This window comes from Rhyacophila brunnea, unplaced genomic scaffold (assembly GCF_057557595.1).
Source record: "Rhyacophila brunnea isolate RB1 unplaced genomic scaffold, BYU_Rbru_1.0 scaffold_20, whole genome shotgun sequence".
In the NCBI taxonomy this organism is placed as follows: domain Eukaryota; kingdom Metazoa; phylum Arthropoda; class Insecta; order Trichoptera; family Rhyacophilidae; genus Rhyacophila; species Rhyacophila brunnea.
In genome coordinates this window covers 2,258,546-2,283,063 of record NW_028232860.1, presented here as the reverse complement: position 1 = coordinate 2,283,063, position 24,518 = coordinate 2,258,546, and the positions used below count along the sequence as shown (strand labels likewise).

General features: G+C 33.3%; 1 protein-coding gene across 1 annotated transcript in view; it reads left to right on the top strand.

Moving 5' to 3' along the window:
• Nucleotides 1–24,518, top strand: part of Nrx-1 (Neurexin 1) — a 542,497-nt gene that overhangs the window by 166,470 nt on the left and 351,509 nt on the right. The window contains exon 4 of the mRNA XM_085948211.1: nucleotides 7,333–7,477. Within this exon, the coding sequence (XP_085804337.1) occupies nucleotides 7,333–7,477 (145 nt within the window). The remainder of the gene's footprint in view (nucleotides 1–7,332; nucleotides 7,478–24,518) is intronic.

Below are 24,518 nucleotides of genomic sequence, written 5' to 3'. Positions count from 1 at the left end.
TAAATCAATTGGTATCCAAGTGGATAGTAACCAAGTTTAGTAAAGCGACTTTAATGATAAATTTGCGGTTATTTATTTTATTCGACACAACTACAATTATTTTAAACAATCGGTAAATGAAGTTTGGTACAATAATATATTATTCCTATATAAATCGCCTAGTTTCAAAAGCCCCTAAAACGATTTTGGGTAGTTCTGAGAAAAATGAGAAATACGATTTTAGGTAGTTTTGAGAAAAATGAGAAAAAATCGTATCCATTAAATCTATAAACTTTATGTATTTATTTTTTAATTTGTTACATTCTAAAGAGTATTTTGGCTTTCCATTTTAGCGGTATTTGAAAAGCACACCCAACCATTTTAGCGGGTTTTGCAATTTACTCTAATTTTTGGTCATACGTATTGACTAATTTTGGCGTTTTTTAAAGCTCAATCTTAGACCATCATATAGGTCACAAAAATATCCATCTAACTACATATTATCTAACCCAAAAATTTTCAAAATCCGTTTTAGGGACTTTTGAAACTAGGTGCTTCAATCGACAAATACTTTTATTATTCCTTTATATTTTTTAGTATTCGGAGGGGGACAAATAAATTTTCTCTAATAAAAAAAGTAAGTAATATATTTCAAAATATGTGACTTATTGACCCACGAGCTAGTACTAAAAAAATTAATGAACAAAATTTGACCCACTTCTCTAAAAGGTTCGCCATCCCTGTCCCAGATCGTAAATTCACGTTATGCGACAAAAGGTTGCATAGTCTGTCTTATTCTTCCTACTAATTTCTCATACTTTTAAAGTCATTCGTTATTGCAATATTGTTGCATTGAATCTTCGTAAGGTGCAATCAACCACTAAGCAGTACTGTCAAAATTAAAACGGTATGTGTATTTAAAATGTATTAGATTGTTCGTAAATTTTAAACTTCGAATGGGACATTCAAATATTGTAAAACTTCTAATAGATTAACGGATGTATGGTATCATCAAATCCGCTGAATTAAGTCGGTGGCAGAAGGCATATATCCAGTGAAAGAAATATAGAAAAGCTCAGGTGTGTTTATCAATCGCGAAGGGTGGAGGTAGGCTGTTATCTGCCATAAATAGTGCACATTACACTTTGTTAGTCATACGTATTTGTTTTTATTGAACTAAGACTACAATTTACAGATGGTATTGGTTAGTTTTAAAAAATCAATTAAAAACTGCCTAACCAAACCATAATAGTTTTGGTATATTTCGATACGACAAAATTGTGCACACTTTTTCATTCATACTTATTTATGTTATCGTTGGATTAAGAATACATATTATTTTTTTTAAATTCAAAGCCCAGCCTAAACCAAACTATAATAGATAACAAATATTATCCTATCTATAAAATATCCAAAGTTATATTTATAATTTAATTGCATAATTTTATATATGAGTATTTTTTGACGATTATCAATTATGGCTTGGTTTCGCAGGGTTGAATTGAAATTTTAAAACTAACCAACACCGTCTATAAATTGTAGTCTTATTTCAATGAAAACAAATACGTATGACTGACAAAGCTTAGTGTACATCATTTATGGCGGATCTTAACAGCCTACCTCCACCCTTCGCCACTGGTGTTTATATACTGAAAAGGAAGAACAATTCATAAACTTTTCTATAATTTATACAATATTATTTCAAGATTATTGTATAGGTATATAACTGAGACTGAAATCTTCGAATTGAGTTTTTTACAAATACAAATAGTTACTTCATCACACGGAGACTAAGAGACGACTTGAATTAATGTCCATTAAGCCGATACCTACCCTTTTAATTATCACCCATTGCAGTTAAGGAGTAGTGAGTCGTTGATACGAGAGAGACTTTTATTCAGTTTGAGTGAAAATCAGGGTTCACTTTATTCAGGGGTATTACAGCAAAATGTTATTCACCAGTTTTCTTTATTTATTTCACATACAGCTCGTCAACTCAATACCTACTACAACTAAATAACTAATTGATTTTCACTGTTTTTGAGATAGCTATTGAATAGGATTTTACATTTCCTTCTTTACAAAATGATAAAACTAGGTAAGTTAGAAGTGAATGGGAACTGTATTAATTTTGTATTTGAAAATATTACATCACTTAAAAACCATAAACGCGTTAAATAAATAAAATAATATATCTACAATATTTTTTCATACAATTGAACATTATTTAATAATTGCTCCCAATTAGACAAGTACAATTTTCCATTTTTATTACGTTTTTATTAGCTCGTATTCTTGTTTGTCCGGTGGTTGTTTATCCAGTACAAATCTTGCAATCGATTTTTAACTAACTTCCCGACTAACTAGATATTTGAAACTTTTATAATATATCAGAACACGATGCCAATGCATTCTTTTAATACTCTTAGCCATCTTTAAGTAGAATTGAATTCATTTTCAGTTAATTCTGTTTTGTATGAAAAGTTATTTCGGAAGAAATCCGTAATCCAATCCACTATTATTGGTTGATAAGTGGGTGGTCCTAGCAAATAAATTATTAATATATACGTGCATTACTATGGAAATCAAAATGAAATGTCAAAATGACATTTTAGTATTCTATATTTGTTTGTTTTTTATTTACTTCATGTCAAGTACAAGTTTGAGCATATTGAGCATAATAATTGAACAGAAAATTTAAAAACGCTGTGTATAAAAAGTTCTTTTTATCTTGTAATTATTTTAAATTATAATTATTATAGCTTTGATTTATGTAAATCAATTAAAGTTTAAATTTCATTTTCCCAACAATGACCAAATCAGAGTTATCTCATTGAAGTATTGAGGTGACGAGTTGATTCAATAAAAGATTTATAAAGAATTTTTTTATAATAATATTCACCATCAATAATAATATATGTATCTACAAGTCGGATTGGATATTTTGTATTTCCTCCAATTATGAGTTTTTGTTTCAAAATAATGTATGACGATAATATGACAAAATGAAATATTGTTTTCATCAATTCTATAGGTAAATAATATTATCTATATTAAATTGAAAAAAAAATATTACTTTTATTGAAAATAGTTAATTTAAAAAATCTCCAATATGATGATTACATTGTGAGCCTCCACAGGGAGGAGCTAGTAGGTGTTTGTATTTACGAGATATGAATGTTAGCCACTTACCCAACCTATAAAGTCGATACTCTGAAGCTAAGTATAGAGAAAAATACAAATTGAAAGTGCTCCATTTTATGTATCCATTGTTAATTATGTCAAAGATTGTTTTAATAAGGAATTTAATATCCGGGGGTTTTTTTTCCAGGAGGTATTAATTTATCCTATTACGATAAAATGAGATTTTATTTAAAAATTTGCATTTGGTGAGACTTGTACACATATAATTATAATACTTTAGGCGCTACAAATCATTCAAGACTGCACAATCGTCCTCAAAGAATCTCTATCCTGAGCTTTCTCCCTCTCTCCAGTCGGTCACGCTTAGCTTCTCTGCATCACTCTTGACAGTATTCGCCCGTTTTCTCGGCCCAGGGTCGAGTGCCTACTGGATAAATCTACATACTTATATTGTATACGCGATTTATTGAGGCATACAATCCTTTTATACAATTTTTATACACCTTTTTAAAAATATTTCCATTTTATTTGAGTATTATTACAGATTTCAATAAAATTCATAACCTCTGACCAAAGGTTAAGTAAGCAGTAAGAGCTTTTTTTATATTAAGCCGAGCTTTCTTTGAAGTCTGACGTCTCGACGCCATCCAGTCCAGACTGAAAAAGTTTACGATAAGCATGTACCTGCCATTCAAATCAAATCTCTTTTGAGAAACGAAATGGGGATTCATAACGGTGAGCGCTTAATTCAACAGCCTGAAAGCCTTTTAATTAGGATTCTTTCCTTTGATATGGCAACACATCATTTGCCAACTGAATAATCACATAACACATATAGCGTCATGGTAAGTAAAGACCAATAGCATTTTTCACGTAATAATGGTCTTATATGTATTTTTTCGGCATATAACATACGTAAGACCTACCTTAAATTTTTTTAAGGCCGGATATTACATATTCAAAAACAATATATATTTTTTTTGTCAGACTCGGGATTCGAACCCAGGATGTGGGCGTAATAAATTCACAATGTAATACAAGAGAAATCACAAGTTAACTTTCATCTTGATAGTGTTAACTTAGCTTGCACTTATGCGCTCTACGAAAAGTTGTTTTCAAATCAAGATATAGTCAGCGAAGCGGTTATTCTACACACAATTAAACTTGTAACAATACAGTATTGTCACATTCGACTTAATTAACATGAAACTTATAGAAGCTTACGTATAATTGGTGCAACTATGCAGTAGAAAATTAAACAGAGATAGTTAACTTTTAAACAGAGCTTTTTAAAACTTTCGGATGTTAGATAATTATTTTCAAAAGTTTAATTTTGTTATCAATAATGGTTTCCGGTGTATTTTTACTTGTTTAAGTGTAAATATTAAAAACACAATTAACTATAGTTTCTTTAATCTCTGATGTACATTAACATTACTATATTTTTACACCCACGATGGCCGCGCGGCTTAAGTGTTGGCCTATTGCGTCGTGGGTCCCATGTTCGAATCCTGGGTCTGGCTAGTACACATATTGTTTTTCAATTTGTGTATTTGTCACAGTATGTACCTAATAGGTTGAGCAAGTGGCTGACATCCATTTCTCGTAAAAACAAAATCTGTCAATACAAACCGCCACTCTGTGGAGGTCCATATGATCCTATTAGGTATTAGGATCGGACATGGTCGGAAAAAATATTTTTTACAGTGTAAGTATCACTGTTATAATAATTATCGTAACACTGCGACTTTCGGTTTAACTTATTAGATGTATGGACTGAGATTGTGCACTTAAATTGTCTGTAATGTGATCATATACAAGAAATATAATTGGACAATATCAATTGAGTTATCTAGTGAATTTTGTATTTGTAGTTTTACGTCATTACGGACGGACACTGAAACGGAATGTGATCGATTATTGACTGACTGATGTTTATTTTTTTCTGCACAGTCGCCATTTCTATTTTATACTGCTAGATCTATATATATTTTTTTTAAAGAATTTTATTTAGACTATTGTAAAGGTTATCGTTTTATAACATGAGACAAGTACCTATTTGCATATTATATAATTATTATGCATGAATCTTCTTCTTCTTCTTCGATAGCGCTACAGCTCAAGTCGAGCCCTGGCCTCCTCCACCGCCGTCCTCCAGCCGGAACGGTCCTCCGCACGTCTTTTTCAGTTCCTGATTTTTACCAGCTGGTTGGCATCTTGTATAATGTTATCACCCCATCGTGTGCGTGGCTTTCCCACTGGCTTTTCCCCCCTGGGTTTCCTTCGAGTATCTTCTTCGGTATCCGTGACTCAGGCTTTTTGGTTGAGGATTCATAACAGTTGGATTTTTACAAGATGGGGTTGTTAACCCCACGCTCAACCCTCTTTTCGGAGGGCCATTTCTTCCTTCTCCGTTAGTCCTGACCATACCTTCCACCAGGGTTGACTAGCTGATCTTAGGTGTAGTTGCTTTGGCTTCCAGGGTTCACCACGTGGAGGTGGAGATAGGAATTGAGTAGGAGATGCTATGCGACACTATCAGGATACAGTGTCATGCGGTACGCATGCACTACCCCGTTAGATACCCTATTATGCATGTATAATTATTATTAATTAAAACGGATATTGTTATTGCAAGTGCATTGAAGTGGAACAAAGTGCAATGAACTGTTACATAATTATAATATTATTAAAAAATTAACAATACGCCATTTGGATCTATCGTATTTTTATCATTGCGGCTATTTGATGAAATAAATAATGAACGACCTTGTCTCTTTCCAATGTAGTTTCAACGTATATATAGGTATTTAATAAATATTGGTAAAATAATTATACCTTCTCTTATTTTGCTTATTAAGCGCATTGATACTCCCGTTACTGTATTATCATCTTAGATTACCCAGTCCATGGCCACACATCCTGAAGCTGGCCTCCAGGCTAGTATCTTTGGCGGGCCCTACTACCTATCGCTAAGGATAAAGACAGTGTGACGCTCTACAGTAGTGTTTTCCAAATAATGGACGCGGTAAAATTAATGTTTTTTGTATATTCAAATACAAATATTTGAATTATGATGTTATCGAGTATTGATACACTGATACACAATTTAAAAACATTGACAACCACATAATTTTTAATGAAAATATTACTGATGGAAAATAGCGCCGCAGGCGACTTTATTTTACTAATAAAGAAAATTTGTGATGCGTGTTTATCCCACTTATCTGGTCAACTCGCCTCGCCGGGCCCCTCCTGAGTCGGGGCTCCCACGCTAGAGCCCTGTCAGCCCCCCCCCCCCCCTTGTGGGGGCCATAACCCAGCCCATTAAACTGCAAATATAATATGAGATAATATTATACACTTCGTCATCTTTATATTTTGGCTATTCCTACAATCATGAATATTACATCTAATTAATAAAATATTATTATTTTCAAATTAGATATCATTCCTAATTAGTAAAACGTTAAATTGATAGATATCCATCAGATTTCATTTACCTGTAATAAATTATTATCAATACACATTGCAAACAGAGCGTCGCATTCCATTACGAATAAAAGAGATAGATCTAACAGTACATGCGACGCAAAGAGACATAAGTACTCAATTGTGAAAAAGAGATATGAAATTAAGATGTGAGATCATGATAGTATTAGAAACTTTTAGGCTGTAAGAATATATAAAATTACTTATATGATTATAATTTTTTATGCCATTTTTAAATGTTAGGTTAACACAATGCAAAATAATGATGGTGATGAAACCTAATTAGACTCATGTATGTTGTCAAAATGTATATTTTCTTTTTACCTACTGTAATGTTATCAATCTCCTATGGTAACCCAAGGTGACATCACTGGAACCAAACGGAATTTATTAGCGTCGTAAAGGGAACGTTACATATAAAAAGACAAAAGGTAGATTCTTCTTCTCCTCTGGAACTGCAGTCCAAGGTAGACATTGGTCATCAAAATGAGACTTCTTTACTCTGTCTAGTCTTCCCTCTCATTCTCTAGTTGATCATGAGTCTCTCTGTAGACTATCAACCACTGAAAGCATGTTCTACCCAATAAACTATAATAATATTATGTCCTGTATAAGACAAGTGACAACTCAAGATTTCGTCTTCTAACTGTATTATCAAATTAATATAATTAATAACAATACTAACACGTCTCTAAATCTATATATTTTTGTTTACAGATACAACTCAAAACTTGCTCAACTGGCATTGCCCAGCGTGGTATTTGAACCAAGATACCGCGGTTCCGTACGCAACTTGGTGTATGCTGATCAGCCAGGCTCTGCTCCTCGAAGACAAGAAGCCAGGCAGCCGAGAGATATCAAGGTAAGATATTTAATGTTTCTGAGATCAAACTTGCATTCCTTTATGTGCAATATTATATTACCACTAAGTGATAATCCTATTTCAGACTATCCAGCTTGAATTTATCTTTATCCACCCTATCTAACTGTGTTACTACACACATATAAACCCTTGTACATGAACTAAGCGTCACTTTTATTACTTACGTACTATTTCATATTTACTATTGTAAATGATCCTTGGATTCATTCAACTCAGACCATTCAACTTATTCAAACATCATTCGGCTCTGCTCACCGAGTTGTTTCACTGCGGATCGAACTCTCTTGAGTTCTTTCCCTTTTATTTATACATCATGTAATTTTAATTTGAGTATTGACGAATAAATATCTCTAAAGATTAACATCCATCGAGTCTTATTACTGACATAAACCTTCCACTGAACCACGTGAAGGATCGGAGCCCGTTGGTAAGGATTTCCGTTGCCGAAAACATAACAATAAAATTAGTACATAATCTCATCATAATTTTACTACCACTGCCTTGTGTAATATGTAACAGTATTATTTCTAAAATTCCACTTCAATCCATTGCCAGATAAAGGGCTCCCGTAGTTTCTTTCACTTTTCTCAGTCCCTAGTTATTTGCTGCCATGTACGTCCATCAAACTTTATGGGTTTGTCAATCCAACGGGTTTCAGGACGTCCCTTTGGTTGTTTAGTGCTCCTTAATTACCAACAAAGTAATACAATGAAGTAGGTAAGACCTTATCACATACCTATTAAGTCAAAATAATTACAAGATAAAATAACTTTTTATATACCACGTTTTTTAATTATCTGTTGAATCATATAAACTTGACAATTCTATGTATTAATAATTTAGGACAAATAAGGCAATTGTCAACAAATCATTTTTTTGCCATCTTGCACAAACAAATATAGAATACTGAAATGTCATTTTGATTTCCATAGTAACGCACGTACATATTAATAATTTAGTTTGCTAGGACCACCTCCTTAACAACCAATAATAGTGGAAATGTTTTCTGAAATGACTTTCCATACAAAATAGAGTTAATTTAAATTGAATTCAATTCTGCTTAAAGATGGCTAAAAGTATTAAAAGAATGCATTGGCATCGTGTTCTGATATATTCTAAAAGTTTCAAATGTCTAGCTAGTCGGGAATTTAGTTAAAAATCGATTGCAAGATTTGTACTGGATAAACAACCACCGAACAAACACGAATACGAGCTAAGAAAATCGTAGTAAACAGTATACAGGATGCCTGAAGATGCCGAAAGGCGAAACCCGGGCCTCAAAAATCGACTCAAATGTAATAGTACAAAACATAAATCCATTTGAATTTAAATTCAAAATCTAGTACTTTCAGTCAATAGGATTAATATAATAATAAATTAATGAAGGTACGACAATTACTACATGTTATGTATAATATAATATGTCAAGTTATTAATAGACTTACAATACTTAGATACTTAGATCATATTATATTGTGTTATGTTATATTTAATATTATTAATATAATTTCCCTTTTTTTCAAACGAAAAAGACTTGGACGTATTTAATCAGATTTAATAATGAATTTTAAAAAAATCTTCAAGATAAAAAGATATCCAAATCTGGCAGTTTAATAACATCCTCTCAATTCCGTTCAAGGATATGATTTCGGGATTATATCTTGACCCAAAAAAGGGCTGTATTTTCAATAGCAATCCAATTTCTGAAAAATCGTTTGCACGATCGGTTTTGGGCGCGTGAATATTGCAACATGGCCGTTATAACGGACATGACTGTGTGGGCCTCGACTTTCATATCAGTTGGGGGTTATTCATGAAACTCTGAAGAAATCTTTTCAACTATTTTTGGCAAGTAAATACATCACTATGCCACCGTGAAAGTTTCTTTTTGAATAAACTTCATTCGAGCGACGCTACATTGCATTGATTTTTCGAACTGTTCAACGTCGAAGGTACGAATGTGTTTTAAATTGTATTTTTTTTTTGTGACGACTTCTATTAAAGGCTGTCAACCAAATTGCAGTACATCTTGAGCCAGCCGTATCAAAAGACTAACACTTTGGACATTTACTCATGCATACTTCATAGAGATTGTATATTCAATAAAACCTCCTTCTGCTTATTTATATTCTACTGCCTTTTACCTATTATTACGGAAAATATGACCAAAAATTCAGCTTTAGTGTGCTTGATAATAACTATAAATTAATTTGACTCTCGTTTGCTGATAAAGCCACATCTCGAAAGGTTCCAATATTTGACTTGTTCCTTTAACGCCCTGATCATCCTTAGATCAATACAGATTTTAAGTACAATTTGATTATCCTCCATCGAGTTCTCAGATCTTGTTATCATTTCAATTCTGATCTTGATCTCATAGTTTGGGCTCTATTTCCTATAATAGACTATAACTTAAATATGTTACTTAGTTTTCGCTCTTTATAAGCTTGAGCTTTAAGCAGCGATTTCCAAACTGGAAGGCGTGAAAAGTTTAACACAATTAATGTAGCCGCAGGTCTGCAGTTTGCAAATCCATAGTTTATAAAACGGCAACTAGCTATAAACTGCATAAAAAAACAGTCCTATAAAAGGTTGTTTGCAAACATGTCTGAAAATATGGAGGCTAAGTTTATAATACCTCACTTTTATACTATTGTGAAGCGCGCTGGATATCTCATGAAAAAATGTAATAAAAGGGTCAAATCATAATGTTGAAATTTCAGGCAAATTTGCTTAGGGACGATTATTTTGTTGATAATCTATTTGGTTGAAATTTAAAAAAAAATGAGTGAATAAATCAATCCAAGGACCATTAATGCATTCACTGATTTAAAAAGACAAAGCAAAGGCATTCATAAAAAAATTGGAGCTTTGGAAATCATAATTACAAAAAAAAAAGTTCGGCATGTTTCCATTTATGATTTTTGCGCCAGATATATTGAAGCAAACAAAAATCTATTTACTGAGTTCTTGGGTAGTTTTCTAATGCACTTTTCACATTATTTTATTAAAAGTTAAAAAAGTCTCCCGCGGCACTGCATTGTTTCAGGGGTATTAAATATTTTAAATATGTTGTTGTGCGTTGCATTTTGATGTGATACCCATATATATGATGATTGATATACTTAAATGATAACTCCCGTATATAATTTAGGAAACACTACATTGTAGCACCATACTGCCCTAATCTCAGCGACAGGTATGTAGACCCGCCAAAGATCCTGCGATGATGCAACGATGATGAATTTGGATTGACTACTATTGAAATTGATTATGCTAATAAACAAGCACATTAATCGCATGAAAAACAAATTAATTTAAAAATAATATAATATAAGTAGTAACACCCTATTTTTTTTTCATTTTTGTATTAGGTACACATTTTTGACTATTTAAAAGGGTGAAAGGTAATGAAATAAAGGGGGGGAGGCGCCAAGATTAGATTTTTTTTAAAGAGAGGAGTAGTAATATAATGTTTGGAAACCACTGCTTTAAAGTATATATATCTCGTTAATTATTATAATTCGTAAACTACTGAAGAACTATGTCATATAATAAAATATGAATAAAACCACAGTGACTGACTTCTGGAATAAATGATAATTACAATAGTCTTGAAGTAAACGTAAAGTTGATAGGTAGGTAGCAATTTACGAATTGTAAAGTGAGTGAGCTAAAATAAAGTTCGGTGCAACTTTTTTTCTAGTATTATGTATACTTCTGAGAATCTCAAAAATGTATATTTACAAAAAATGAATCGTATATTCGCAACTCTTTTGTATAGCATAAAAAAAATCAAATAAAATTGATTTTCAATTAACTTTTTCTTTTATTCAACAAATAATTCACACTATTTAAGAATATACCATTCTAATTATTGAACATATACAATTTTGAAAACACTTCTGAAAAAATCTTTTTGAAAAAAGTAAGACAACCGGCAGGAATCGAACCTATATCTCTAGGGTTTACGCCCCGTGCGCATTGTACACTATGCTACTAGGTGACATAGGTACTAATTACGATAAATTTTAACTATTGGCCTTTAATAATACCTGCCTGCTCATCAGCGCTCTTCCAAATCAACCTACTATTGGCAATCGGTTTTTGTTTGTGGATGGATGGAGGCCGACGAGCCGGAGTGCGTGGTGGGGGTCTCGAATTTCAGATTTAACCCGTTGCACCCCGGGGACAGTTTAATGGGTTTTGCGGAAAAAGGCCTTGAAATGCAGAAGTTAATGTTCCAACCCCCATTTTTTATTAAAAATGTCGTTAGAGTGTGTACATTTAAAAATATTGGCGTTTATTTCAGCTTGATCGGAGGTCAAATGGCAAAGTTAGATGCAAATAATTGTGTTAGTAGAAACGCTAATCGGCAGGGAGCCAACCGAACTGGCACGGCGCCGGCGACGCCATGCTGCTACATTAGATCGTAATGCTTCCCTCGCGGATAATTGTATGTAGCGGCATCAAAAGTGGGAGTAGTAAAAATCTATATATTTTGGCACCAAATGGAAACTCGCAAATACTGTTTATCGAAAAGCCCTGGAATGATTCATTGGATATTTATATTATGGATGGATATTTATATTATAAAGAAAAAAGCCTTAAAATATTAAATTGAATATGTACTACTTTTTAAGATATTTAAATGCAATACATGCACAAAAATATACTATAAATGTTAAAAATAAAAATCTCTAATATTATATTTTTTTACTTTTTTTAAATTCAATCCTTTGCACTCTACGTATTAAATTTAGAATTTTTATTTTCAAATAATAAACCATTCCACTCCTGGGCAGAGCCGGGTGATACGGCTAGTATTATTATAGTTTTAATGAAATATCTACTATAAGGAAAATATATCTTTCTTTTAATGTTATGTTTAAATAATAATACACAGACAGTAAACTATTCCATGTGTCAGGAATAAAAGGCCCCAATAAAATTGATGAAAAACGGTGAAGGCATACATAAATTCCCATGAAAATTGAAAAGTGGACCAAAAAAGTGTCGCGCGTCTCCCGGGCCGGGCATGTCGTCCGACGGACTCGCTCGCCTAGGGGCGGAAAACCCGGCGCCCCGCATCCTTCGCTCGGGGCGGCAAAGCTGCCCGGCGTCCTCCTCGAGGGCGGAAAAACGTGACGGAAAAACCAAATTGGTCTTTTAAAAAGTTCTTAATCTACGTCAGTCGCAGATGGGCGGCCGGTGTTTGATTTATTGAGGAGCGTGGGGATTAATTTCAGCTTTGGCATAATAGGATTTATTGGGAAACGATAACACCGTATGCGACATCATTCATATGAATATAATTATTGATTCCTTTAAACTGTTCACTTAAGGACTTAGCTGCTTGAAGTAGACACGGTTGGCGAACCTTTTTACATACGCGTATCAAAACTTCCCAAATATTATTTATTGAATGTCTACCGTGTCAAGCAATTTTTTATAGGGAAAGTAATAAGTAAGTCTATTAAAAACGTTCAAAAAATATAAATATCGAGTTATTGAGAATTACTGTATTACTTAGGTAAGTTCTTTACGTACAAATTGATTCCTGAATTGCTCCGATTAGGGAATCCAATCCCGAGCCAAAATTCTGATCCCGAGATTTCGGGATTACAAGTTGACAATCCCGGGATCCCGGGACTGGTCCCGGGATTGGCATTTTTTTCCATTGTTAATATAAAATTTTTATATTTACAAATAACATATAATAAAATCGGTCAAAAATAAATCTAGTATAATTTATTATATTTAAGACATTTATATTGTATACGTTCAATCTTGGAAATACACAAGTTTAATAGAGTAAATAATATTGTAATATAAATGTGAATTTAATATGAGATTGCTGTTTCTGATAATAAAGACATAATGAATGGATTAGCGTGATTTAAAATAGTAAAGCAAATAATCATGGCGTACTTATGGCCCTTCCGCTTCATAAATCTAATTAGTCAGCCAAATATGAAACTGCCATAAAACGTATGATATCATGGTGGAATTACTTTGTTAAAAGTGCGAAGCATTGTTTTTTTCCAATCTTTCTCATTTTTAATAATTTACGTGAAAAAATAAAATGAATCGGCTACCTACACATGGGTATAAATCAAACTTCATTCAAACTCAGTTTATTTCTAATGTAGCTATTTTTTGACGATGGCCGCGTGGATTAAGCGCCGGTCTATAAGTGTCTAGGGTCCCAGGTTCGAATTCTGGGTCTCGCAAGTTGACATATTGTTTTTCAATTTGTGCATGAGTCAGAGTATGGTCCTAATAGGTTGAGCAAGTGGCTGACATCCATTTCTCGTAAAAATAAAATCTGCTAATTCAAACCTCCACTCTGTGGAGGCCCATATGATCCTGGATCGGAAATGGTCAAAAGAAAGAAGAAAAAGAAGTTATTTTTTATTAAAAGTATTTTTTCTGTCATATTTTCGCTTTTATTTTATTTTTCATAAAAATTGATAGAAAAATCAATCCCGAAATCCCGGAATTATGTTTATCAATCCCGGGATTCATAGGTATCGAAAATAGCTCGGGATCCCGGGATTGGAATCCCTAGCTCCGATCAGTCGAGGTATTTTCTCGCTACAGTGGTCTCAATCATTATAAAATGATTGTAAATCGGTCAAAATGAGAGGTTTGCGGCGCGGCTTCCCCCGCCGCCTGTTTAGGTTATGCAATTTAAATTAAACGTAATGCTTATTCTTCAAAAGTATCTGCCTGCTATTTTTTATACAATGTGATCTGTCATTTATGCTTGAATTTCGTGGATTACGTTTGTGCATCGATTGGTAAATATTATTAAAAATTATATCGTCATTCTTTTTTAATATTACATGATATATTTAAGAATATTTATTTGTAAAACTTTTTTGTAATTATTTTTTTCTTTTCAACATAACATTAAAAATTATTAATTTAAGACGTTCACAACATGACATTTAGAAACAAAGATATATTATTAAAACAGTATTACATAAGACACCCACGGTGGCCGCGCGGCTTAAACGTTGGACTATCACACCGTGGGTCTCAGGTTCGAATTCTGGGCCTGGCAAGTACACATATTGTTTTTCAATTCGTGTGTGAGTCAGGGTATGGACCTAATAGGTTGAGCAAGTGGCTGACATCCATTTCTCGTAAAAAACAAAATCTGTTAATGCAAACCTCTACTCTGTGGAGGCCCATATGATCCTATTAGGATCGGACATGGTCAAAAAAAAATTACATTAAAAAGAGATAGATCAGTATTAAGTTATTAAACAGTTGAAAAGTGTAAATACAAAAAATATTAGTTGGATAAGTACAAGGAAGTACACCGGCTGAGTTAGGCAGACCCTATTTTAAGAATTTATAAAACAACGTCCACCTATACTCATCCTCACGTAGGCGGAGTATATAAATATCCGAAGCGTTTTTATTAAACATGGTTATTGCCCTCCCAATTGGCATTACAAGTGGCAGTTTAGTTCTGCATCTTGGGAGAACAAACAACGGATACCCTCAATTACTAAGTTAATTATCAGAGACACACAAGCCAACACCACCAAGAATAGCCAAAAGTACCATGCAAAATCATCTCGCGTTCCACTAGTGGTATTTGTGCTATAGGTTTGCCATCCCTGAAGTAGAGTAAGGTAATTAGAGTAAGTAGAGTAGAGTAAGACGCCCGACCTTCCGCTTCTAAATCAGTAATTTAATAGTATCGCTTGATTAAATTCAAATTTTCTTTTTACAACTTAGATTCAAGCCGTGGATCTAATGAGTTAAATCCTTACAAGAGTCGTAACATTTTATTTGTGGCGTTTTTGTCAGAAGGATTTTATTAAATATTCGTCCAAGCGCATTTGTAAAAATGCATTTTACAAATGCAGTTATTGTGACTATTTTATAGGTTATTAATAATGCCTAAATCAAGTGCATAACGTGTTTGCAATTTATGTAAGTTAGTCGTTTTAAATACGCAATTAATCAGTACGATAATAATATGTATGATCAAATCTCTTTTCTTATTGGTTGTTTTCTCATGGCGGAGAACCGTGAATACCTTGAAATTCAGTTATCTAGTAAGCAACCAGTCTCGGTCTAATCCAGCTCTTTCGGTCATTTGATTCTCTCACGATAGAGTAAAAACTATCCCTTTTTAAGCCCTTTCACTTGGTTGTTCCAGCACGCTTTTCTTCTTTTTGGCCTTTTCTAGAGGCTACTCAATATTTACAATCTCTCCCGGTTACCCAGTGTATGTCTGCACCGAATAATATGTCAAACAACCGGAGAATACGTCTCAGACATATTGTTGAGAGCCGTTCCTTCATCTGGTGTATCTGAATGATTTACTGATTCGTCATTTATTACACTCTATCCAAGAAATACAAAACATTCAATACCAACACTACATTTTCAAAGCATGCTTTTTGTATTTATATCGTGCTGTGAACGTCTTGAATTTACAATTTTAAAATACTTATGTGAATAGTCATCAATTATAATAACTGTATTAAATAGGCAATTGCCATAGTTTGTCAGTTGACTTACTCTGCGTCAGTGGTCTCCAAACTCAATAAAGATGTGAGCTCCTTTCAGAAATTGAAATTGTCTGGTGAGCTAAGTAGCTCACCAGACAATTTAGAAGGAATAATGAATAAATATACCAATAAAGAAGGAATAATATGTATAAGTATACATATTATTCCTTCTTTATAATTTTTACCATCGTTCTTTATCGTACCATACATAATGTTATCATATTACTTAGTTAAAATAAATTAGGACATTGGAATTCCAATAAAACTTAAAATGCGTACTTTTTTTTCAAATTCAAATTTATTTATTAATACTTTCGACCGAAGGTACTTGATGGAATTTGAATTTAAATTCTAATGGATTCAAGCTCTGTACTATTCCATTTAAGTCGTTTTTTGCGACCCGGGTTTCGCCTTTCGGCATCTTCAGGCGTCGTGTACACTCACCAAAAGCAAACACACACTGATAACGAACACCCTTAACTCTACCTTATATAGTAAAACAATACAATAAAGTAGGTAAAAACTCCATTACCTACCTATTTAGTCAGAAATTACAACAAAAAGTACAATAAACAAATTATGAATAGCTGAAGTGTCAGTAAAAAACCCAATTAGTAAAAACCCTATCTTATTAATAACAATACACTGGACAGCATATTATTATAATAAATCGTCAAACCTAATAATAGGTCAAAATTCAAAGAAAGGCGAAACCCGGGTCGCAAAAAACGACTTAAATGGAATTGTACAGAGCTTGAATCCTTTAGAATTCAAATTTATTTGTTTTAAATATGATGAACATTACAAATTATAAATTAAAAGCATTTATGACATGACATAAAATAAATGTTTACTATTTTTTAAATAAAAATACAGAGCAATTTAAATTAATAATACAAATAAAATAAGAAATAAAATAAAATAAAATAACAAAAATAAAAATAGATGGAACCACACAGAGTGAACTATCGATGGACCCTATTTTAAAAACTTATAAAAAAACGTCAACCTAAAATCACCTTAACGTAAGTGGAATATATCAATATCCGAAGTGATTTCATTTAACATGGTTATTGCCCTCCCAAACAAAATAATAATTGAAAAATATCTTGAATTTCGGAGTCCAAAAATAAAATTTGAGAGGCAAAATTATAAATATGATAAAATATCCTACGTGAGCTACCGAAAATGCTATCGCGAGCGACTGTTTGGCGATCACTGCTCTACATGCTATACCATTGCACATATTATTTTGAATCAATCGTAAAAAAATGTATTCATTCAAAACTAATAAATCCTTACATACGACGTGTCAGAATAAAATTGGAGTAAAATGTTGATATATAAATTAATATAACTTCGGTCTTACATGATTTTACTGAATATATTATAATTACTCAAATGAGTATAAAAATCAAAGAAAATAAAATAAATATTTCCAGCTGCCATGATAAAATATAGTTTTCCAAGAATTCAAATGCAACCCAGACAGACGGGTTTTTGTCACTTAACTTCAGAGAATATAATATCTTGCAGCAACTTAGTTTTCGTCATATTTCAATACATTCAAATAGTAATATGTTATCGTAAAAATAAATATAGCTGGAAAGTTTATATTTTAAATTACACCTCAGGGCTTAGGCATTTTAAAATAAGTACAAGAATATTAAACTCCTCCAAGTGTAACAAATACAAGTCTCGTCAATTCTATTTTATATTAAGTACATCTTTTTTTACATTATTTTAAAACTTTCTGAAATTTCAGAGATACGTCTACTTGAAGATATTATATTGTGTCGTCACTAAATTTATTCAAATTAATTTATTCATATAAGCGAACATTAAAAATAATAAATACAAATGACATTAAGTAAAAAATAAATTAGAAGCAGTCTTTATAACATAAACACGCGTGAAAAGTAATTCAAACAAATAATTTTACTATTTAGTATATTATAAGCGTTGTTTAAATTATACTCCATGATATCTGATATTTAAAAAGTTATTAATATTTTTAAACCAACGTATCTATAAGATTAAAATAGTGTTCTGTTACGTAAATAATCTTTCCAAATCAAAACAACATTATTTAAACTCTCCTGTGAATTGTTGTATTAACATATGGATCAGAATACTGGGCACTCAGCAAACAAAATGAGAGAAATATGGATTTCGACAGCTTAATTTTCAAACCGGCTTATTCAGGAAGAAGAATAAACATAACAATTTAATTATCGAGTGAAATTTAACAATTCAAAAAATACACACGGATTTTTTTTACAAATAAGCTGCACTATGAACTAAAACAATATTTTAGTTTTTTATTTTATATATAAAGAAAAATTATATAAAGAGCGGAGTTGTTCCATTTACGATATTGGAAATTTGGCACTTGCCGATGGCTGTTTTGTGTGAAGAACGATAACGCATTTACTTACATGTTTAGAAGTTTGAAATTTTGTGCCAGTATAGATTTGCTTTATAACAAAATGTCATTTTTGGAAAAAAAATGCAGTTAGATGGTTTGCAGATTAAGCAGTCAATATCTTTGAGAGGAGAGTTTTGAGAAGAATTTTTGGAGCTGTTCAAGAAAGTTGCATTTAGAGGTCAAGGTAAAAAAAGGACCTGTACACACTTTACAGAATGGTGAAAAAAGTTATCAAAAAGTTACAATTCATATTATTTAACTTTTAAATCGAATTACTCAAAATAGTTGGTTTCCCCATTGGCTTGAATCATTTTAGTATTCAGCTTCTCAAATATAAGACGTTAAGGTAGAAAAATTATCAACGAAAGAAATACAACATACATTATATTTGAACTAACGAATCAGAGAGCTAAAAGTTTTTTGCTGGTGTGATTATGATTTCAGAATACAGTTAAATAAATATATTTTTAATATAAAACAACCTTTTTATTACAATATCAATATCTACTAATGCCATTAAGTAAATTTAAAAAAATGTTTACTTTATTGACAAATCAAAAAATCCAATGTTGGTTTCTTTTTCGAAGCAATAAATTATTGTACTTAAAAATGCAGACGGACGCTGTTGTATAGCCTTTTCTAAGACGTCACAGAGCTTTTATTCGGAGCTTTTTTATGATATGCGTTCAAATAAACACTTCAAAAAACCGAATACCCTTCAATGCGAATTTGTAAAAACCTTCCGATCTTTTGAATACAAAGAAAACTAGCCGCTAATGCCAGTGGCGTACAATTAAATGAGAATGGTAAATATTTTCAATATTATCTGCAATAATTATTTGTATAATATACTGCATAATATACTGCATAATATACTGCTTGATGCGTTAATATATAGATTCAGTCCCTAGAAAACCTTTCTAAAAGCACCTGGATAGAGGAGTTAATTACTAACGACAAAAATAAAGATAATCTACATAGCAGAATAAGTTATAACTCAGGCTAGATAAAGTAGATTTACTTTGACAGATAATGATATTGCTAACTGTATAAATAAATAAAATATACCTACACAGTATCACCTAGATTTCTCTAGTCAGTATAATGGTTTATCATGAGGAAGACAAATAATAAATGATAACAAGTTACGTATAAGTAAAAAAAAGATCAATACGAACGTATTAAAGCGTGAAAAATAATTCAATGATTTAAATGCTTATATTAAAAGTAATAATCATTTTATTCCTAATATTAAATTATACTTCTCCCGACGAGAAGCGGCACACGCAGGACAATGAATCGAATACAAACTGGCGTTACTAGGACCAAAAATAATATGAAGAAGTGGGAATACATATAATATAGTAGTGAATGTGGCAACGAACAAACTGTGGATGGGTCTAGGACGATTCGGCGCTAGGACAACTGAACGCTACGTAATCGAATGAAATTCGAAAATAAAAATACACGTTCGTGAATTATAGGTAATTTTAAAATATATATTTAATTCTTATAACTTATTATATTGTTTAATACTTGGTTATAATTGTAAATAATGATTTAATTGTGCATATGTTTAAGCTCTAACAAGAAAAGAGTTCTTTTAATTTAAATAAAACTTCGGACATAATAATTCTCTGATCGAAATGAATTAAAACTACTAAGTAATAGATAGAACCTTAATAATCTTCATCGTCTACTTTCTGTATCGGAACGAACGTATATTTACTTCATTAACGAACGTTATTTCATTCAACAGTGCGATGCCCATTTGTCCTGGCGTCCAGTTGGTCTAGTGCCCTGTGACCATATTATAATGGTCTGTAACTCATTTTAACCAGTTGTACCATCGATAATATATAGCCATGGTACTGTTGGGAAGAGACTGGGTGCATCTCTCGCACGGACACGATAGAAGAAAAAGCCTTCAAATAAATCTATTTAATCTTTTTAGTCGTACACTCATGGCTGAGGATCGTGACGACTTTTTAATTTTGCCATCTTTTGAGCGACCATAACTTTCCATCCTTCTCGATCTTCCGCTTCTCTCAGGGCAGAATGAATGGTGCCTCCAGTCAGCTCTTTCACTTTGCAGACGCTCTTCGTCTGCTTTGCCTTCCCTGAAGGCCACCCAAAACCACCAGTCTCTCCAGGTTGTCCGGTCCGCGCCGGACAATATGTCCAAAAAACTTCGGAATTCGTCTTAGACATATTGTCGAGAGCCGTTCCATTATCTGCAGTCTCTGGATGATTGACCGGTTCGTCCTGTGCTCCGTCCAAGAAATACAAAGCATTCGGCGCCAACATTACATCTCAAAGGCATCAATTACCTTCCTCTCCCTTGCCTTCAGGGTCTATGACTCGACTATTTATAATATATTTTTCATAGAAATGTATCTAACATAAATGTTAATAATCCGGGGATATGTCTTATCTTTATTCATGTTTAATATCACATTTTCAGTCAATAACAACATGACGTTATTTAATTAGAAAATTATACTCACTTTAACACTCGTCGGATTTCCACAGTAACTAAATAATACTTAATAATATTCTTACATGGAAATAAAGTTTACTAAATTATATGGTACGTTACTGACCATACCCTTTTCACTCGAGTCGCAGAAAAGTTCGCAACAGAAATAATAAACTCTGCGATATATCTACAGCAAAAAGCTCTGCATCGCTCTTTGATGTAGCTTTGAACCTTTCATATTATAATTCACAGTATTTAGTGAATTGAATACAAAGGAAAATCTTTTAATATAAACATTACTTGCAGTAAACATTATGTAATAATAATATACTGTATCCGATTTACAAAATTTGGCGCCGAACGAGACAGATGTGATTTCATAACGTTAGCTTAAAGCTCGTTAACTCGAAAACGTATTGTCACTTTAATTAATTAATTATGGTGGTAGAGCTTTTTAAGTGGACTGTAATTATTTTTAAGGAAGATGAGGAGGTCTGATTTAGGGGTGGGGCGATGGAACAGAATCCCAGACTCTGACTTTTGTGATGATGTATGATGGCTCCGTGGTCTGGTTTCAACTTTCGCTCGTGCGGTGTTGTTGTTTTGGGTCACCTGGTTCGAACACTCCCGCACTTTGTGACACAGTTTTATGGATTATATGTGAGGGTGTATGAATGATGATGATAGCTTATGAATGAGTCTGTATCTATGGAGTCAATCACTTAAGCGACGGAAAGCTATAAGATTCCCGCTCGCGCCCGCTGTCGAGATGTAACTAAACTGTTCTTTGTAACACCGTCTCCATCACCCGTAATTGCTTATTGATTGTCTGGTGATAATAACACTGGGGATTAGGAGGTGGGTGAGAAGATAAGGAGTAGAATGGGAACATAAATGGCCCAACCATATGGATTAATTGAATTTTAAAAACTAATCAGCACCATCTGCAAATTGTATTCTTAGTTAGACATAGTTTGGTGTGTAATATTAACAGCCTATCTCCACCCTTCGCCATTGATATTATATACTTACCTCTACCTTCAGCTCTATTATGACCATTGGAATAAATCATACTTTTAAATGTAGAAAATGTATGTTGAAATAACTCTTTTTTCGAATACTGTAATAAGTGTAAAAATATAAATTACTATTTCAATTTTTACGTGTAATTAAATCATAATTAATTATTTAAACAAAAAGGTTGAAAACACTGTTTAAGACGTAGTCACGTAAAATTAGAAAGGACGCAAATAACGAAAAAGACTATGCACTACAACCATATCTGGATCCTGTCTTCCACCAGCATCTATCTCCATCCAGATCTATTCAAAGCAGATCTCCTGCAGTTAAGAACTCTCAGTATCTTTATAAAACACTGGTACTCCATCTTGTACAATATCGAACAAGTTCCCTGAGTGTCAGTTTTTTTGTCGAGCATCCATTCTGTGTATATGGCCCAGCCATCTAAGTCGGCCCAATTAGACGATGTGCGGGCCCCCGTACAAAGCGTACAGCTCAGAAACTTTGAGTCGTTAATGGGTACGAAAATACCACGCAGCATGTTCAACTCAAATTATCCCAACACTCTTTTTATGCTTTTACACATGCACCAGGTATTCGAGTCATAAATATCAACTGGTTTTATTAGTATTTTGTACAACATTTTCCAAGCATAGAGAATAAAATTATTATCTTTTCCATAAAATACCCGTTCTTTTAGCAGTGGACTGGTGATGATTAATAATAATGACAAGTACAAGATGGATGATAGACGCAACGTTCACTCAAACCGTATCAGATTTAGTGCAACTAAGGTCCAGCAGATGTGTTTTGTCTGAGTCACGCTATGGTTAACGACGGCTTAGCTGTAATACGCCTACACGCGCCCGTTGTCTTGATGTAACTGCTTGTAACGTCGAAAGGGTACTCGATGGATGAATCACCCTATATGCACAGCGGTCTACGAACAATTCACAAGTTCCAATTAGCGACGGCTTAGCTTTAACAAGCCTGCACGTTTCCGCTTTCTTGATGTTACTAAACCTGACCATTCATTCCACACTCATGACCCGTAACTGCTGGTCGCCTTGATCTCGCGATAATAATAAATAAGGATTCGAGGGTAGGTGGAAAGAAAGGATGAATAATTGGCCTAACCAGTACCAATAATTTATCGATACTGAAAACTTTTTAATACAATATGGCTAGCTAACATTTGATTGGTTTAAACATTTTTATTGTGCCTTATTCTTTATATTATATATGGATCGATCAGGGACGGCACCAATTGGAGGAGAATATATAATACTGAGCTCTACGGACTGTGCGAAGATTGCAGCGCAGTTCAATCAATTAAGATTGGGAGACTTCGGTGGCTAGGTCATGTGCACCGTATGAATGACAAAGAACCGGCAAAGAGAGTGATGTCCATCAATCAAATAGGGCGTAAAAGAAGAGGCAGGCCAAAGATTAGCTGGTTGGATGGAGCTGCCAGTGACTGCCGTATTCTGAGGGTACCGAATTGGAAAGCGGCCACACTGGATAGGGACAGGTAGAGGGAGCTGTTGGAGGAGGCCAAGACCCACGCCGGGTTGTCGCGCCTCTGATGATGATGATTCCTTATGATGACGTATTCACATTTATATATTACTAATTCTTTATATTATATTTATTTTCTCTATGATTCTCGATGATCCACTATTTTATAATACACTATACATTCAAGAATAAGAAGCCAAAGCAAACATATTTTCTCCCTCTTCCCGTTTGAAAAATGATAAAGCCCAAAAAATGGCGCGCGTTTTTCCTAAGTAATAAGCTATTAAGGAACATAATAATATATCAAACACAAATAATAATAAGAGGTTTCCACAGACGCGTCGAATAAAGGGTTCTCACCGTGACAATAATTACGGAGTATATTTTGATAAACGTGGTTCGCCCTGATTCGATTTCAAAGGAAATTTTCCCGCGTGATTTCAATAGAAACGTTTTTTTCCCTTTTTTCATACTTGGGCATAAACAAAATTTATATCGCCGATTACGCGCATTTTTTTTTTCTTTCTTAAGGGGTTCGTCTTTTAAACGCACACAAAGAAATGGGGGTTTTAACGCTCCCAAGTGTTATCAGAAATCAATGTTTATTCGACACATCGCGACCTAAGGGTGCTATGTATGGATTTAATCAACGTTTTGGGTATATTTGATATGGGTAGTATTTATGCTGAAAATATTATTAAAATTGCGCATGGTTCACTGTTCAGAGTGATTGTCCTCTCAATTGGCATCGCCAAAGGTATGTCTTCTTATTATTGTGCTATCCCCTAGCGGAGGTCGGCCACCATCAAGGCGAACAATCTTTGTATTCTGGTATCCGTAATAGTTCAGTGGAGCTGCACTCGTACTAATCACGGAGGTTCTTAAGCCACGAACCACATCCTCTGCTACGCCTAGCGTTGATCTTTCCTTGAATGCTAAGTTGGGGAACGCTGTACTTTTGTCCTCTCATAATGTGGCCGAGGTACTGTAGTTTCCTGGTTTTGATACTACGTAGAACTTCTCGGTCCTTCGCCATTC